This window comes from Chionomys nivalis, chromosome 8 (assembly GCF_950005125.1).
Source record: "Chionomys nivalis chromosome 8, mChiNiv1.1, whole genome shotgun sequence".
Classification (NCBI taxonomy): Eukaryota; Metazoa; Chordata; class Mammalia; order Rodentia; family Cricetidae; genus Chionomys; species Chionomys nivalis.
In genome coordinates this window covers 76,938,092-76,950,396 of record NC_080093.1, presented here as the reverse complement: position 1 = coordinate 76,950,396, position 12,305 = coordinate 76,938,092, and the positions used below count along the sequence as shown (strand labels likewise).

The 12,305-nt window shown below is 45.2% G+C and overlaps 1 protein-coding gene across 2 annotated transcripts in view; it reads right to left on the bottom strand.

Moving 5' to 3' along the window:
• Positions 1–293: 293 nt before the first annotated feature.
• Positions 294–12,305, bottom strand: part of Dcun1d3 (defective in cullin neddylation 1 domain containing 3) — a 37,488-nt gene continuing 25,476 nt past the window's right edge. For both annotated transcript variants that reach the window (XM_057777174.1, XM_057777175.1), the window contains exons 2-3: positions 3,293–3,828; positions 294–1,066 (exon numbers count right to left, since the gene is read on the bottom strand). In XM_057777174.1, coding sequence (XP_057633157.1) covers positions 583–1,066; positions 3,293–3,723 — 915 coding nt within the window. In that variant the 5' untranslated portion in view covers positions 3,724–3,828 and the 3' untranslated portion in view covers positions 294–582. The remainder of the gene's footprint in view (positions 1,067–3,292; positions 3,829–12,305) is intronic.

The following is a 12,305-nucleotide window of genomic DNA, read 5'->3' as shown; positions in this document are numbered from 1 at the left end:
GGGTGGGGCGTCAGGCTGCAAATGCTCTTGACTGGCCTTGGCCCTGGCTCTCCAAGAGCTCCAAACTGTCTGGAAATTAATGCAATGTGGCTAACAGTTAACACTGCTATTTTTATCTTTGTAAAATTTTTTAAAATAATTATTACAACCTATATTCAACCATGTAAACAGCACTACACACAGTACAGACCTGCCCTGAAAAGTAATATGCAAAACCGAGATCTGGCACTGTGTCACTGTAATGTTAACTCAACCTAACAGTCCCTCCCCACCCAGACCTAGACCCTCCCCCACAAAACCAAAACGAATCTAATACATTTGTGCAAGAAATGGCAGGCTTATTCTATCTGAAGGCTTCAAAAAAGGTACACAACATGTAGCCAGGTTCAAATATTTTGGGGGATTTCTCGCCCAAAAAAGAAATAACCAAAATAACCAAAAAAATGAAGAAAGTGCCTAAAACATGATACAGCATTTTAGAGCCCTTTCAAATACAAGGCAGAGAAAGGTGTAAAGTAGAAAATATCCGGATCTTCAGTAATTTCCAGAAAGGTCCAATTCCTCAGGGCAGCAGGCAGATCCTCAGTGCGGCTCCTCTGGACACAAGCCCTCGGGCCCTGAGCTGAGTGTACCTCTCCCCTCTGCTTCTCTTCTCCTCCGATCCATTTCCCACTCCACAAAGGTGTCAAAGAGACTCGGCCAGGCCTCGTCTTCACTGTAGTTGCTGAGGTCAGGGCCAATCACCTGAGTGAAGTTGAGAAACATGTTCCAAGTGTCCCGGGAGATGCCCTTGATTCCCGAGGGGTTCTCTGTTAGAAAATTTAGCCATTGGTCCAATACAGGAGGATTGTTCTGGGTAAATACTAGTTTCCACAGGGCAATGGCTATTTCACGATGCAGTGAGCGCTGCCCTTCTTCAGAGTCCAGGCCAAACTGAAATGTAAACCGGTAGAGATCCTTGAATTTATCTTCTTGTTTGGCTTCTGTTAAGAGGCTAGGGAACCGTGCACAGATCCCATCAATGCTGTCTGCACTTATTGCTTTACAGCCATCAAAAAACTCCTTCCTGCGACAGGTAGGAAAAGGTATGATTAATAAGTAAAAATGATGCCATACATGGTGAGGAAGACAGCACAGTATCAACAGCACAGTAACCTCCTGCCCTCAGGAGGCAAACACAGGAGGATCTCTGAGTTCTAGGCCAACCTGGTCTACACAGTGTTCTACAGCTAAGGCTCAAAAGTCAGACCTTGCCGGGCGGTGGTGGCGCACGCCTTTAATCCCAGCACTTGGGAGGCAGAGGCAGGTGGATCTCTGTGAGTTCGAGACCAGCCTGGTCTACAAGAGCTAGTTCCAGGACAGGCTCCAAAGCCACAGAGAAACCCTGTCTCGAAAAACCAAAAAAAAAAAAAAAAAAAAAAAAAGTCAGACCTTGCCTCGAAAATAAAGAGATATAGATAGACAAACAGAAAGAAAAAAAACAGAGCTCAAGAGATGGCACAGTGGATTGCACTGACTGCTCTTCCAAAGAAGCCCAGTTCCATTCCTCCAACCCACATGGCAGCTCACAACTACCTGTAACTCCAGTTTTGGGGGATCTCACACATTTTCCGGCCTCTGAGGGTACCAAGAATGCACACAGTGCAGAGACATACAATGTAGGCCATACACCCATAAGCATAAGCACATAAACGTGGCCTTGAGGGCCTGGCAAGATGGCCCAGCAAGTAAACATACTTACTACTAAGACCTGAGTTTGATCCCAAGAGCCCACAAGACAGAGAACCAACTCCCTCAAGCTGTCCTATGGCCCCTCACACTCATAGCATGATCTATGTGCATGCACACACATACAAAACCGAAACTATGTAGTTTTAAAAAAAGCTTTTAACTGTATTTTTGTTTGTTTCTATTGTTTTATGAGATAGGGTAGCCCAAACTAGCCTTGAATTCTTTACCCTTGTACCTCAGCCTCCTGAGGGCTGGTTTTATAGACATGTACCACCACACCTAGGTGTGTGCATTTTCTGGTGTGTGCATGTATACAGCAGCATTTTGCAGTTTATAACATGGTTTCACACTTATCATCTCAGGGACTGTACAGGTTGCTCAAGTGTGAGGCATCTGATCTACTGAGCAGATCTGCTGGCCATATGGATGAGTTTTGAAGTCTGTTCTGCCAGGGCAGGTATGGTGGCTCACGCCTTTAATCCCAGCAATCAAAAGGCAGGCAGATCCTGAAGTCTGAGGCCACCTTGGTCTACATATCCAGTTCCAGGCCACTAGGGCTATATAGTGAGACTCCATCTTTAACAACAATAAAAAATAAAGTCAGTTATTATTCATAACCCTGCACTCTTCAAGTCATGGCCTGCCATGATCCTGCCATATCCTTATATACAAACAACCCTAATATGGACACATAACTATGACAATTCGTACAACTCCCTCTTGACAACTGGGGCCAGCTGTCCTCGCTGCACACAGGCCTAGCTGCAGAGGTATATTCCCGAGACACTTACTCTGTGGACACTTAAGGCCCGGCAGACTACAGATAAATATCGAATGAGTGAACTGACATATAAAGGAGCAAGAGACAAGTTCTGAGCAGCTATCAGTGCAGCTGAGCAGCAACTTAGCAACAGGCTTCACACTGCTTAGTCCTTAACTTCAGGCGGAGTGTTAGCAGCCAGAGTTAGGCTGCCTCTTCGTGCTATGATAAATACAACTGTGACCTATCAATCAGGCAGTGCTTTATTCTATAAGGAAAAAAACCAGGACAGCACATGGTACATGTTTATAAACCCAGTCCTTGGAGGCTGAGGTACCAGGGTAAAGAATCCAAGGCTTAGCCGGGCAGTGGTGGTGCACATCTGTAATCTCAGCACTAGGGAAGCAGAGGCAGGTGGGTCTCTATGAATCCAAGGCCAGCTTGGTCTACAAAAGCTAGTTCCAGGACAGCCAGGACTGTTATACAGAGGGAAAAAAAAGGAATTCAAGGCTTTATGGAGACATAAATCCCTATTGAGAAATCTGTTCAGTAATTATGCTAGAGTATCAGGCATGTGATAAAATAATAATAATCCCTTAGGAGAGTCTAGGGAATTCTCTGGATCAGAACTACAACTCAGAACACGCAAGCTTTAGAGAAAATGGCCAGAAAGGAGGGGAGACCACTTGCCCCAAACCTGTGAAGTCAGCCCAGTTCTGCCCTAGCTGGCACTACTACTACCCAGTGTCACTTTCTTTCCTCCTCTCTTCACCTGGTGACATGGAAGCATCTGTAACTAACCTGGTGAATTTGCACATGGTAGCCGCCTGGAACTTCCAGGCCAAGAGCAGCACTCGAAATTCCGTAGGATCAACACATAGGTCATTGCAAAAGCGCTCCATGCCTTCCTCCAAGATTGCATCCTCCCGCTCGTCCTTGTAGCGCCTGAACAGTTCTTCCAACCTCTGCAAGGAAGACTCCTCAGCATTGGTCTTGGACTCCCTCCCAGCATCTCCAGAAGATGTTGGCAGCTGGCAGGCCTCAGTGGCAGCCTCTGCTTTCTTGGTCCCATTGACAAGGATATCCCCAGCTGGTTTGCCACAAGGTGGCACCTGTTCCTCACGGTGGCCAGCTCCCCGCCTGCTGTGTGACTTGCTGCTAGGGTCACGATCTCCATTCTTGCTGCCCAAGGTTGATGAAGGATTCTTGCACTTGGTGACACACTGGCCCATGGTGGTGATGGCCTGGCCTCTAGAGTGGCCCCCTCTGGATCTGATGCCCTCGTTGCTGCTGGCCCATGTACTTCAACATGCCATCAGTTAGAGGAGCCAGCCAACCTGGGAGGAAATTACATAACAGTCACCTATAAGCAGAGCAGTGGGGTAGACACACTACACTTCAGAACTGTCCAGCAGTGACCACTCTGTTTCACTTAGCTAACAATGGAAATGAGGGAAACTTAGCTAACAAGGGAAAGACCGTACCCCACCCCCACCACTCCTGTAATTCATCTCCGTGGCTTATCCTTGGAAATGGTGGCTAAGGGATACATGGAGAACCAGCATGGGAAATTCCTAGAATCCTTAAAGTAGCACAGGTTACAAGAGGCTAATTCATTTGCAGAACATCAGAGACTACGTTTCTGACAGTGTTCTGGGGATATATGTGTTGTCAATTTTTTCCTTCACATAAGAAAGTTATCTGGACCTGAGTTAAGCCAGAAGTTCATCACCTGGCTCTACACCAAATAACCTATGTGTTCAGATTTTAATAAAGACTGTTTCAGTAAGTCTTTTCTTCCCAGCATAACAAAAGCAACACAAATTATCTTGGCCTGGTAGCCATGGCAACTAATTGGGCAGAACAATACAGAAGTGGCTAAGTCTATGATAACAGTAATGGATGGAACTGGTGACACTCCTTAGCAGGAGTCGAGGAGAGTTAAAGGAACCTCACCTCACAGTAGCCATCCCTTCTCCCTAAGATGCTAGCAGAAATAAGGAATGGAAAATTAACTGAAAGCAAGACTTCATGATGAAACTCCTACGAAGTCCTAAAAAGTAAGGTGCTGGAGCTGCTTTAAGGTCACTCACACTCCTCAATAAGTCCAATAAAATACATTGTTTGGTTTGTCAGGCTGGATTCTGGTGGACTAGGGAGAAGAGGCCATATCCAAGCCACCTGTAATCTCATAATGGTCTAATGGTGAGGTAAAGAGTTACAATGTCAAAACTACAAGCAGGGGGCCTAGCCAACCAACCAGTCAACTGAAATGTGTCTGATCCTTTGGATTCACACAGGTGTACCTCCTAGCTCCGTCCTGCTCCACCCACCTATATGGAGCCTGTAGTCCAGGTACTTTCCCAACCTAGGTGTGTCTCCACGCCCAGTACAGTCTCAAAAAGATACAACTGCCAGATTGAAAGGCTACATTGAGCAAATTCTTCAGTTCGTATTATGTGTTATAACTTAATTTTTATATGAACTGCTAGAAATTTGTGACAAAAGCAGAAGCGACTTCTCTAATACAGTCTACTCAGGGCTTGTTCTTAACTGCCAACTAGTTTGCTATAATAGACAATCCATTTGCAATTTAGTACTTGCGAAATTCTGCCAACTACTAGAGCAATGGCGGCCACTGACACTGCACTGTTAGTGTGTGGATGCGGAACCAGAAGTGGAACAAGAAAAGCAGACATCAGACAAAAAAAAATCAATGTCGGTCCGGCATGGGCCTCCCACTTCTAAGGAGCCTCCATGGCCCTTCATGGTGCAAATTCAGAGTTCTTATGAGTCTGATAATAGGGCAAAGGGCAGTTGTTAAGAAAAGCTGAAAAAATTAAACAGCTTCTACCAACAGTGTCCAGATAAACTGGGAGTTCCCTTCAAGAGGAATTCTCTCTAAAAGGAAGCAGTGAGTGTAGTCATCTAAAAAGACCCACAACCATTCCTGTAGCTAAGGCAGACTCCTATCAGGGTGTGTCCTGTTCTCCACCCTCAGAGACAAAGACATGTCTACACAAGCCCTCAAAAGAACTACAGTTTCAACTTGTTCTAACACACACACACACACACACACACACACACACACCCTTAAAAGTATTTTGGCTATGAAAAGTGACAGACCCCAGCATGGTTTCTTACAGGCTGTTCATACTTTGGGCCATGTAGTAAGCCATAAGTGAAACCTATTCAAATTTCAAAAGGCAAGGGGTTAATTCTTGGAAGACCATCATACAAGAGAAGCAACTGTTCCAGCAGAATTCTCTCCAAACAAGAACTGCAGCATGTGGAGGGTCTGGTTTCCAGATTTGTGTTTCTAAAGTCTAGATTGCTGAAAGAAACAAAAGGCCCAAACTTACACAAACCCCACATGCTCACAGACTGGCTGACTCACCAGTGTTTGCTGCTCAGCTCCTGCTGCAGGAGGCCCAGCACCCAGTGCGATAAGAGGATTTCCTGCCCTTCGTCTGACCCACCTACCCAGGCCACTCACCCCGCCCCCACTGGACAGATGCCTCAGTACAGCAGTTCCTTCCAAAGCCTGGCACCAAGGCCTAAAGGTAAGGGCAGAACAGATGGGGCTACCATAGAGGCCTAAATCCCATTTACTCTGCTGGGTCTTCATGTTAAAAGCATCTTTTGATGACCTGATACAGAGGAACCAGTTGAAGCCTGAAGGCTATTAATATGTTCAGCAGATGAGAAAAAGGGGGAAATCAATGTCGGCAGATGATCAATCACCCAGTGACAGAAGGCCGGCTTTCTTCTGTCATAGTGCCTTTCTTTGAAAGGTTCCCATTCTAGTGGGATAGAGTAGTGGTCTCGAGTCAGAGCTAGTATTTTCTTGTATGCTGGTGGATACTGCTCCTGGGTTGCTTTTCGAGTTCTCTGGGCTTCTCCAGGCCCAGTCACAACAACCAGTCCTGTGTTCAAGAGGCTGTCAGAACCTTCTTCAGTCTTTCAAAGCTGAAGGTTTCACCGACTGTTGGCTAACAGCAGCCATCAATTATTGAGCATCTGATACAGAGCCAAGCTCTATACTAAGTAAGCTTTTAAAAAATTATTAGTTCATGTGACCTCCTCACCACAATGCCATTTAAAGACAGGGAAACTGAGGCTCTGCAAACATACAGTAAATTTATCCAACATCACAGAACAAACAGAAACTGGAATGTTTAGTTCAAGAAACCACGACCAAAGGATCATGGGACAGCACAGTGAGTAATGCTCGGGAGCAACAATAGAGCAGCCTCAGAGCTGCAGACCTTAACCACCAGCCTCCAGAGAGAACACCACACTGTCTGCACGCACGCTCAAAGACGTCCAGGACACTCCCCATGCCAGGAAAGGAGGAGGTGTGCTAGAACTAGTCCACTTGCCCTAGACGTGCTCCATATCAGTGTGGTGGAAGCTCCAGCCAAGAAACTGAGCCTAGCTCTGTGACCAACTGAATTTCCTAAACCTACTTACATATTGCACATGATCAGTCACGAAAGGTAGATAATAGTACCTGTACATCCAGTCAGTCCTAGCCCCAAAGTCATTAGCTCAAGTCCGTCTAAAAAACAGTCTCACAAGTGCTGCTGAGATGGCTCAGTGATAAAGGTGCCTGCCACCAGGTTAGGGATAACCTGAAGTCAATCCCCAGGACCTATATGGTAGAAGGGAAAGACAGACCTCTGAAAATTGTCCCAGACCACCACACACATGCCATGGTACATGAGCGCACACGCCCCACCCTCCACATAATAATAATAATTTTACAGTGTTACTACCAATAGTAATAATAAAAGGCCAGACATAGTGCTTAATCCCAGCACTTGGGAATCCCAGCAGAGACAAGCGGACGTCTGTGAGTTCAAGGTCAGCCTGATCTACACAGTGAGACCCAGTCTCAAAAACAAAACCAATCTCATACCACACCACTGACTGGATTCAAAAAGCTCCAAAGCCACAGCACATGGAGAATCAGGCTCTCCACAGGATGTGATTTCCTTGGGATTGATCCTCAGTAAAAAACAAGTTGTGTCTTGGTGAATCTTTTAAATTGTTAGCAATACCCTGTTCCTAACCCGATGCAGTCTTTCCCTTTCCTCTTTCATTCACTTCTGTAGCTCTGCAAAGACAGGATCTCTAGATTCTAGGCAATTACACTCTGTTAATGGAGGTGTCTTCCCAGGTGGCTCTCCTCTCTCCCACTGCCACCTGCTGACAGCTTCTGTATAATCTAGATACTCTAGTGCCTAGTTTCCAAAAACAACACAATTATTAGTAATGAATATCACTACCTATCTGCTAGCACATTGTAATCACAGCCATATAGAAACGTAGCTTTGTGCAATAATTACCGAGTTTCAGGAAATTAAATGGCAGCACACTGAGGTCAAGGAACCTCTCTAGGAAGGGAGAAAGCACAGTAATCCAGAGATGGCATCTATTGACCAAATCTGTCACCAGCTCATTCCACTGCACCTCCAAGGGCTGTTGAGCAGAGGAAAGGAGATAATCCATGTATTTGGTATATAGAAGCATTCAATGAAGTGTCCGCCTCTCTGTGTAATCATTATTATTGCTATCACAAAGTCACTGACAGACTTAAGCTTCTTTTACACACAGGAAGTGTTCTTCAGTAGCCAGCCCAGCTCTACCACTGCAAGTCAAGTGACTGCTCTCCTGTTTTAGCCATGTGGCACAAATGGATCAAATAGTACCAAGGACAAAGAAAGGTGGGAGAAGGGCTGGAGAAAAAAAAAGTGGGGGAGGTGGAACTATTCACACATACACTAACTGAGAAACCTACTCTAAGCCTTTATACTCCTTTGGGTATTTATTTACCAGACAGGAACTTGGTTCAGCTTACACTAGATCAAGATCAGTCCCCAGCCTTTCTCCTTCAACATTAGCTCCGGCTGTTTCTTACACCCTCCCTCCCTCTCTGCACACCAGCCTCCAGAACCCTCCTTCCTCTGTGCCAATCCTGGCTGCTGTTCCTGAGCACAGGCTTGGCTGCCTGCCCAGCTCAGCCCAGTCTCAGGCCTGAAGCAGACACTGCTAGGCCCCAAGGGCAATCCTTAGAGGCCTGGAGTCCCTGGAGGCGCTCTAGCTCCAGCTGCGCCTAGCTCATTGGTAGTTCCATGAGGAACAATCAGGCAAGCCTGTCTTCAAGTGACTTACTCTTGGTTGTTGAGCCAACCCATAGTAGGACCAACCAACACTGAGCCCTGGTACGAATGGAGACAGGAAAAAATGAGAGATAAGAGAACTGCAAAGAAAATTTGAGCCGGTTCTGGTGGCGCAGGCCGGTAGTATTTGCTGAAGGAGGCAGAGGCAGGTGGATCTGGAGTTCGAGGCCAGCCTGGACTACACGTTTTGCCGAGCGGTGGTGGCGCACACCTTTAATCCCAGCACTCGGGAGGCAGAGACAGGCGGATCTCTGTGAGTTCGAGGCCAGCCTGGTCTACAAGAGCTAGTTCCAGGACAGGAACCAAAAGCTACGGAGAAACCCTGCCTCAAAAAATCAAAAAAAAAAAAGAAGAAAATTTGAGAGGGACTCAGAAAGATAACAGTTTAGGGCCTGGGGCTACAGTTGTACTTTTATAAGATGACTAACAAGTAAATTGCTATAGCTTTTCTATTAGGAAACTAAGGCTTCTTAATTGCTACACAATAGGACTACAAAATAAAATCAATCTGCCAGACTTCACTGAGAAAATTTCACAGAGACATAGATGTTATTTGGGTTCTCAAATGGCAGTAGGCAAGAAATAAGAGAGAAGACCAATAGGGTTGGCCTGTGTAATTAACATATAGTAGTAACTATATTTTAAAAGTCATTACAGGGAACTGGGTAGATTGGCCCATCAGTAAAGTGCCACCCACAAAAACATGAGGACTTCAGTTTGGATTCCCAGCATCCATGTAAAAACTGGGCATGGTAGTCCATGTCTAATCACAGTGCTGGGGAAAGAAGGCGGGGAAATTTCCAGGGGCTTCTGGGCCAGTCAGCCTAAGCCAATCAATAGGTTGAGAATTACACCTGACATTGAACTCTGACCTTCACACATGCACGTATACATCACCCACACTTACACAAAGCATTGCATGTATTTATTGAGAATGATGTGAACTGTTACATTTAACTCTTTTCTTTATAAAAGAAAGAAGTAAATAAAATTCAGTCCAGTCTGACTCCAGGCTCTCAATCTCTCTTCTGATCTCTATCCTGGCCTTGATTACTACTCTTCTCTGATATAATGTGTGCCAGGGCATGCCACACTAGGATGACGATGCCCAAAATGAAAATGTTCTTTATCACACTTAAGAGTATTCCAGCCGGGCGGTGGTGGCGCACGCCTTTAATCCCAGCACTTGGGAGGCAGAGGCAGGCGGATCTCTGTGAGTTCGAGACCAGCCTGGTCTACAAGAGCTAGTTCCAGGACAGGCTCCAAAACCACAGAGAAACCCTGTCTCGAAAAACCAAAAAGAGTATTCCAGAGGTTAGTCTATATGCAGAGGAAACTAAGGACACCTTGGTGCCTCGTTTGGGACTCCCATAAACAATGTATCCCTTCAACAAATGACTTGGCCTCTCTGAGTTTCTGTGACTCCAACATTAAAATAGGAAGTCTAGATTTGTCTTTTCAAAGTATAATATTCTGGGGCTACCTTTGTCTATTTGCCATTTAAAAGAGACTTAAGTTGAAAATCTGGAACCTTCTGAAGACAAGAACTTTTTCTCCTTAATGAATGACTCCCTTGCTTCTTCCTGCTCATACTATCAGAGCCAAGCCCCCAAAAGAAGAACAATGGGTGACTCCAATCTGAACAATGGAGTGATAGACATCATGGGAGTTTGCAGCCTTCTCTTTCCTTCATTAGTTTGAAATCTTCAGGGTAGCAATAAGACCCCAACTTGTGGTAAGCAGTCGCCACGAGAAGCAGTCCAGAGCAAACTGTCTCTTTGATGTAGTTGATTTAGTCAGAAAAGCCTGCTTAGAGGAAGTATTGGCTGCTGATAGGGAGCCTGTGAAATGAGAAGCTAAAAACCAGGAGGTAGATGCTATACCAAAAAACAGTGTCAGCAAGGTGTGTCTGATCTTCCCTAAGACTGCCTTGAGGGAGGGAACAACCCAATGCCCTTCTCCATTGTGTTCCCATCTTGAGGCAGATATGCACACACTGGCATTCTCACGTAATAGCAATGCGAAATCCATGTTCCCAACTGCTATCTAAATAGTTTGTAGAGCTAGCCAAGTCCATGGTCTTACTTCTCACTGAATACGCCAGATACTGAAGAACAGAACATGACATCTTCAGTTTTTCTATAGCAGCCAGAGGCTGAGGCAGCCACGCTGGCAGAAGTCACCCTCCAAGCAATAGGTGGTCTCTAGACAAGACTACAAGAGACAAGACTCCTAGTCCCACTTGGAAGCTATAGGCTCTGAATAACCTTTTCAAAAAAGATTGAAAAGTGGACACTAATTGTAAATTACTTCTAGAAACTTGCAGAGAATGAGGAAAGGTAGGGACTGCTCCTTACACTTGGAACTTGGGGCTTAAAGGAAGATCAACTTCAGAGAGTAGGTCTTTTTTTTTTTTTTTGGTTTTTCGAGACAGGGTTTCTCTGTAGCTACGGAGCCTGTCCTGGAACTAGCTCTTGTTGACCAGGCTGGCCTCGAACTCACAAAGATACGCCTGTCTCTGCCTCCCAAGTGCCAGAGAGTAGGTCTTACCAGAGCTACTTAGTGGGGAAAGCAGTTTCCTCCACCCAAACAAACAAAACCTGTTTTTTTTTTGTTTTTTTTTTTTTTGTTTTTTTTCGAGACAGGGTTTCTCTGTGGTTTTGGAGCCTGTCCTGGAACTAGCTCTTGTAGACCAGGCTGGTCTCGAACTCACAGAGATCCGCCTGCCTCTGCCTCCCAAGTGCTGGGATTAAAAGCGTGCGCCACCACCGCCCGGCAAACAAAACCTGTTTGTTTCTATGTTCTTGTTTTTAAAGGTATCTTTGTCCTAAAATGCCCCACATTAGCACACTAAAAATACAGCACTAGTTAGGGTTGGGTAGGACTTGCTACATCAACCAATCTCAAAAGTGCAAAAGGACAGAGGCATGAAGAAAGGAAAGAGAAGGTATTTTTAAAAGGAAATATACCACTAGTTATATTTCTAGGAAATAACCCTGGGTCACATGACTAACACCATCCAGCTTGGCACAAAGTCATTTATGTTTACTAGTCTGTCACTGTCCTTAGGTGTTACACTTGAAATACAATCACATGCTGTATAATGACATTTCCATCAGTAATGAGCAATGATCACAATGGTGGTCCCATTAGATCACACAGTCACCTTAATGCTGTGGAGAAACAGTGTTCACTTATTCATGATGTTGGCACAGATAAGTACCCTATACTGCCAACTGAAAAGTACAGCACATACAATTATGTTTAGTATATAACATTTAATAAAAAAGATTACGTTACTGAGCTACATATCCACAATGCTACCTTCCTGGTGTTAAAAGATTACTGTGAAACAGCATGCTGATGACTGGCAGCAAGCTCATACATATCACATGTACCATCTCCCCTCACTGCATCAAGACACTACATGAAGTGAATGACCTGTGTGTAAGGACACTCAGTGGCATCCACACAATGACAAACTCACTCAGGACCCATGCCTTAAGCAGTCCATAACTAGATACTACTGAGACTATATATCTATTTAAGGCCTGAGGCTTACTTAAACCGGTGTTGCTGAGGGCTACTTGCCAAATACAAGCAAGTCAACACAGATACACCAAATAAAC